The sequence below is a fragment of the Nicotiana tabacum genome, chromosome 4 (assembly GCF_000715075.1).
Source record: "Nicotiana tabacum cultivar K326 chromosome 4, ASM71507v2, whole genome shotgun sequence".
NCBI lineage: Eukaryota > Viridiplantae > Streptophyta > Magnoliopsida > Solanales > Solanaceae > Nicotiana > Nicotiana tabacum.
The window spans coordinates 43,940,348-43,947,385 of NC_134083.1; the positions used below are offsets into that span (position 1 = coordinate 43,940,348).

The 7,038-nt window shown below is 39.6% G+C and overlaps 1 protein-coding gene across 1 annotated transcript; it reads left to right on the forward strand.

Annotated features, from left to right (window-relative positions):
- Window positions 1-1,264: 1,264 nt before the first annotated feature.
- LOC142179888 (uncharacterized) lies at window positions 1,265-1,993 on the forward strand. The gene is made up of 2 exons (XM_075250776.1): window positions 1,265-1,775; window positions 1,881-1,993. The coding sequence occupies exons 1-2, from the start codon at window positions 1,265-1,267 to the stop codon at window positions 1,991-1,993; spliced, it is 624 nt and encodes a 207-aa protein (XP_075106877.1).
- The last annotated feature ends 5,045 nt before the right edge of the window (window positions 1,994-7,038 follow it).

Below are 7,038 nucleotides of genomic sequence, written 5' to 3' on the forward strand. Positions count from 1 at the left end.
GCCAAGCAAGTTGATGAAATATTGAGCTTCCGGCAGAAACCAGTTGAAACATTACAAGAAATGCGGGAGAGGTTCAAAGTATGCCGGTTAAGTGTCCACATCATGGCATTCCAGATCAGATGTTGGGACAATGGTTTTACATGGGATTAGCGGATAACTTGAAGGCTAATGTTGATGCTTCAGTAGGTGGAGCATTTTTTAACAAGTCATTTAGAGAATGTAAGGTCCTGCTAAATAAAATGGCTCAAAACTCAGGCTGGATGACAAGAGACACTACAATCACCCTATAGTTCACTCAGTAGCATTGGACCCTAACAACTCCATAGCTGAGAATATGGATACTCTGATGATGCAAATGAGTATCCTTACCAAGAAGATAGATGAATCAGGCCAGAAGCAGGTACACATAGTTGACACGACTAATGGGGGATTATGTACACCATGCAGTAACCAACCATACGTATGCTCGTGGAGTGGTGAAAATGACAACCAAAACTATCAGGAGAATATGAACTATGTGGGCAACTATGGAGGCCAAAGGCAAGGTGGTCAGAATTGGGAGCAACAAAATTAGCAGTATAGACCAGCACAAAAACAATACAATAACCCCAACAATCTTGGAGTTATGTGACCACAAGGTCAAGTAGTGCCTTACCAAAGCCAACATGCATACAGTCAGCAAAATCCGCAACTAGCTTATCAACAGCCTCAACAACAACAGCTAGAGAGACAAGATGATGAGACGTCTGAAATTAAATGAATGCTTCAACAACTGATTAGGTCTAATGGAAAATTGTGAGAGAAGGTGGCAGCACATGAGTCAGCGATAAAAGGCATTGAGATTCAATTAGGGCAGGTATCTATGGCTCTGAAAAATCATCCCCAAGGAACTTTACTTGCAGACACACATGTCAATCCGAAGGACCAGGGCCCGAATCAGCCTATGGCGGTGAGTTTGAGAAATGGTAGGGATCTTGATTTTGAGCAAGAAATTACTCGTGAGAACCGATCAACTGAAACACTTGTGTCAGTGCCAATTGAGGTAGATGAATCAACTGAGCTAACAAAAGTGAGAGTGCAGCCAGCGCAGGAGGAAATAAACAAGGAAAAAGAGGTTGCAGAAGAGACTGAGAAAGTACAGGGGAAGGCATTAGAAAAAGTGTCTAAGCAAGATCTAACTCAAGCCGCAGAAAAGAAGTAAGCTCCAGCACCCTTCCCGCAGAGGTTGGCCAAATATCAGAAGGATGAGCAGTACAAAATATTCATGGAAATGCTGAAGCAAATTCAGGTAAACATTCCTCTAATTGATGCTTTGAGGGAGATGCCCAGTTATGCAAAAATGATGAAGGACTTGATGTCTCGTAAGTTTGCCTTCCATGACTTGAAAACTGTCACCTTGACACAAACCTGTAGTGCTATTATGAGAATACCTATAGCCGTGAAGCTATCCGACTCGGGAAGCTTCACAATTCCATGCACCATAGGTATCTATGCAATTGCCAAAACGTTGTGTGATTTGGGAGCAAACATAAATTTGATGCCATTGTCTATCTATAAAAAGTTAGGAAATGAAAGAGCAAGGCTCGCATCCATGTTACTACAATCAGCTGATCGAACGGTAAAAAGGCCATCAGGTATACTTGACAACGCACTTGTGCAAGTTGGAAAATTCGTGTTTCCAGTAGATTTTATCATTTTAAACTGCCAGGTTGATGAGGAGATTCCCATAATTTTGGGAAGGTCGTTCTTGGACACAGGAAGAGCACTGATTGATTGTGAAACGGGGGAGCTGAAGATGAGACTGAATAATGAAGAAGTAACATTTAATGTGCAAAAGTCTATGCAGTGACCCAATGAGTTTACAAATTGCTCTTTGATAGATGTAGTGGATATGATCATGGAGGAAGATAATGAGGCACTTAATGCAAAAGACCCTCTAACAGCATGCCTCATGAACTTAGAAGAAGTAAATGGTGAAGACTTGGCGGAATGAGTGTTAGCTCTTCAAGGGAAAGGGTACTGGAAAAGAGAGCTTGAATTTGGGCCTTTACACTCTGAAGAAAGAAAGACCACCCCGGCCAAGCCATCGATCAAAGCGCTACCACAATTGGAGCTGAAACCACTACCATCTCACCTCAGGTATGATTTCTTGGGACCTAACTCGACTTTACCTATTATTATCTCATTTGGTTTGTTAGATGTGCATTTAGAATAACTTTTGTAGGTGTTGAAAGAGTGCAAGACTGCAATCGGTTAGACCATCACAGACATTAAGGGTGTCAACCCGGCCTTCTGTATGCATAAGATTCTACTGGAAGATGAGCACAAACCTTCCAGAGAACATCAAAGAATGCTGAACCCTAACATAAAAGAAGTTTTAAAGAAGGAACTATTCAAGTGGTTAGATGTGAGAATTATTTTTCCCATTTCTGATAGCAATTGGTTTAGCACAGTTTAGTGTGTGCCAAAGGAAGGTGGGATGACTGTTGTGCAAAACTAAAACAATGTGTTGATCTCAATGAGAATAGTCACAAGATGGCGAATTTGTATGGATTACAGAAGATTGAACAAGGCCACCCGAAAAGACCATTTTCCCTTGCCATTCATTGATCAAATGCTAGATAGATTGGCAGGGAGGTCCCATTTCTTCTTCTTGGATGGATATTCAGGGTATAATCAGATATCTATTACTTCGGAAGATTGAGAGAAAATGTCATTCACCTGTCCATATGGCATTTACGCTTTTCGGAGAATGCCATTTGGCCTATATAATGCACCCGCCACATTTCAAAGGTGCATGATGGCCATCTTCACAGATATGGTAGAGGACATAATGGAGGCTGACGAGTGCAAAACACACACTTAAATTATTCTCGCTAGTTAAAAATAGTATAGTATAATTATCGTATCCACAGGGATTGGGTTTAAACAGTATTATCAAGCTCGATTGATATCCAGGAGGATCTACAGTTGAGGTTTGTATAAATTCTAATTACAATTAACTAAGAATCTACAACTATTGACTAATGACAATCTCAACAAAGGTAAGCAATGAATTTATCAATGGAAGAAAATATGGGTTGATAGGATAGGTGCAAGATAATTATTCAGGATCTAACTCTAGATAATTCACCCACTCTAAGCATGAGCTTATATCATGTATATGTCTAATATTGTTGTGCCCGTCGCTAAGAATGGTCTTCCTAAAATAAAGGGGATCTCTTTGTTCTCCTCCATCTTTACCACAATGAAGTCTACAGGAAATACAAACTTATCTACCTGAACTAAAACATCTTCAACTATCCCCTCAGATATCAAAGTTGTTTGGTCAGCCAGCTGCAAGGAAATTGGTGCGACCTTATCTCTCTAATCGCATGCTCTAGCTTCCTATAAATAAACAAGGGCCTAAATTAATTAAGGCACCGGAATCATATAAAGATTTATCAAAATTAAGAGTGTATAAAGAGCAAGGTATAGTAAAACTCCCTAGATCTCCACACTTTTGTGGGAGTTTATTTTGCAAGATTGCGCTGCAATGCTCTGTGAGCTTGACCATTTTTGTCTCTTCTATCTTTATTTTCTTTGTGAGGATCTCCTTCAAGAATTTTGCATAAGATGGCATTTGTGAGAGCACCTTTATGAATGGCAAGTTTACATGAACCAGTTTGAGTACATCTAGAAATCTCTCGAACTGCTTGTCCAGCTTTTCTCGAGTTAGCTTTTGGGGAAATGGCAGCACATGCATATGCTTGCTCTCATCATTTTCCTCCCTTCTTGATTGTTCATCCTTCTTTTTCTCAGTTTTCATCAAGCCTCTATTCTTTTTATCAACATCACCCTTCAACTGCTTCCCACTTTCTTTTTCAAAGTCCACCTCATTTTGGATCGGGTTGGGATCTTTCAACACTTGCCCACTTCTCAGAGTTACAACATTCACTGTTTCTTTGGGATTTCTCTCAGTATCAATGGGAAGTGTTCCTGGGTATCTCTCCGACATTAGAGTAGCTACGTGCCCAACCTGTTTTTCTAGTCTTCAAAAAGATGTACTCAATTCTTTGATAGCTGCATCATGGGCATCAAGCCTCTCATCTGTCTTGATAATGAAGGTCTTCATTAGATCTTCCATGCTGGATTGATTCGACTGCGGAGATTGATACTGCCGCCTCTGCTAATTTTGAAAACCTGTAGCTCCGTGTTCCTGGAATCTGGGGTTGTTTTGTTGCCATGCATTTGCAGTACCCCCAGGTGAAATCTATGAAAAGTCGGGGTGCCTCTGACATACTGCATTATAGTTTCCTACAACATTCACTTCCTCAGTTGAGGCTTGACACTCATGGGTAGGGTGTCCTCTTCCACATATATATTGCAAGCTGTGTGGTGTACATTCTGCATCGAAGCTATAATTAGCTTTCTTATTTCTTTAGACATAGCATCAAGTTGTACTTGCGTAGATGTAGTGGCATCAACTTGGTGAACACCAGTTGATTTTCTTCTTTCCACACTATCAGAGGGTCATTGATTAGCATCTTCAGATAACTCATCAAGAATTGTAACTATATCCTCTGGAGTCTTCTTCATAAAGGGGCCTCCAACTGCATTGCTTAATGTTCTACGCGAGGTTGGTGTCAATGCATCCCAAAAATTTTGGAGTTGCATCCAGAGTTCAATTCCACCACGTTGACTTTAAACTATCTCCTTAAAACTCCACCATGCTTCAAAAATAGTTTCACTCTCTTTCTGGCAGAAGTTATGGATTTCTCTTCTAAACTTGCTCGTCTTGGCTGAGGAGAAATATTTATCAAGAAATTTTCTGGTCATTTCCTCCCATGTTCTAATTGATCCATTTTGCAAGCTTCGAAGCCACTTCTTTGCATAATCTTTAAGTGAAAAGGGAAATGCCTTTAAATACACTGCATCTTGTGACATCCCATTGTATTGAAAGGTGTTCATGATCTCCTCGAAGTCCATCAGATGCGTGTTTGGATCTTTATTCATTTTCCCTCTGAAAACGCAGCTGTTTTGAATAGTTTGAAGCAAACATTGCTTCAACTCGAAATTATTTGCTGCAATTGGAGGTGGTCTATCACTTGACAATCTTTGATTGTAGACTGGTCTAGCATAGTTACCCAATGCTCTACCAGGCCTTGGTAGCACATTCTTGAACTGGTCTTCAATCAAGGGTAGATTTAGATTGAATCTTCGACCCCTATTATCTTCCACAGTTTCCTAAGGGCTCTATGGGCTGCCTCAGCTGCTATCCTGGTAGTTGCCTCTACCTCACTGCCATCGTTATTAGCGATGTGCTCTTGGGTTGAAGGTTACCCCCAAAACCTTACTGTGAACTCCTTCTCTTTTCTCAGTTGCCGCAAGTGTTTTTCCAATTCCTAGTTGTAAGTTATTACTTGTTTACAAGAAGATCGTGTCATACACCACTCAATTATCCTATTCCTGCATACGGAGGAGAAACACGTGAAGAACAAAATAAAAAAAATATAAATAAACCAAAAAAATTACTGAATTAGCACTACAAACTATTTCAAACACTATTGATTGCCAATCCCCGGAAACGACGCCAAAATTTGTCGAGCGCAAAATACACACTTAAATTGTGCTCTCTAGTCAAAAATAGTATAGTATAATTATCGTATCCACATGGATTGGATTTAAATAGTATTATCATAGTTCGTAGCTCGATTTCTATCCAGGAGGATCAACAATTGAGATTTATATAAATTCTAATTACAATTAACTAAGAATCTACAACTATTGACTAATGACAATCTCAACAAAGGTAAGCAATGGAATTATCAATGGAAGAAAGTATGGGTTGATAGGATAGGTGAAAGATAATTGTTCGGGATCTAACTCTAGATAATTCACTTCTAATGTTCAAGTGAGTCTCTCGAATTCACTTAATTATCAATACAAATATTTAGTAAAACCTCCTCTCTCGATTAAGTTTCAACCTCACAATATGAACCAATTTAAGCTCAGTGAAGGTATGCAAGAATTCGTAATGGATTGTTCTTTAGGAGAACCTCTTTCGATTATTCTCCTAACTAGGTTTAATCAAGGATTCAACTAGTTTCTTTCGATTACTTAGAATAATCTATGAACTCAACTAACACTATAATGCAAATATATCACAAGTTATGCCTCTTTCGATTACAAGAACAAGTGAATATAGATACAACAATTAAATCTTCCAAAAAATGATTCAAATACATAAAAATAGAGTTATAATCCAAAAACAACCATCTATACACCAAATCCATCAAAACCCAAAAGGTTCTACTCCATAGACATGGAGAAGTTCTTCACAATTGAAATAAAAGTAGAGGAAAACATATATACAATCCAAACCTGGATCTTGAGTGAGGAAGGAATGATGAAATCCTTGTGCTTGTGTTCTTCAAACTCCTCCTTGGCCTCCCTAGGTCGAAATCTGTCCAAAAGTTCCTTTAAAAATGGTGTTTTGGGTTATTTAATCCGCCCCAAAACAAATCCTAGACGAAACTACCCTTTCTTAGCAAAAATGGACACTTTTACGGAGTTGGACATGCGCGTCCGCGCACCTGGATGTGTGCCGGCGCAGTTGGTCGCACACTTTTCACACCATTCTGCCCCAAGTGCGCGGTTAGTGCGCGGCCGCGCACGTGCCGCACACTTTTCACCCTGTAATGTTGGGAATTGGAAAAGACGTAAAACATGCAAGTTGTAGCCCTTTTAAATAGCTTTCCAACAATATATTGTGGATCCCAAGCGGAGTGCGAGAGAAAGGTTATGTGTATTTTACTAGACACTATGCAGTATGCCTGCTCGATTCTTCGTTTCGTTCCACTATCATCCGTTGATCCCCGAACTCGATTCCGACTTAATCTTTGGCTTTTACTCAGAATTAAAATCTCCAAAATAGCATGAATTCATGACACAAAATCTACTTAGCTCGGAATCACTCTTACAAGGCATAAAACACACTACACGCCTAATTAAAGCTCAACATAAGTAAAATAGCAGTGAATTAGAGTGCAATAAACG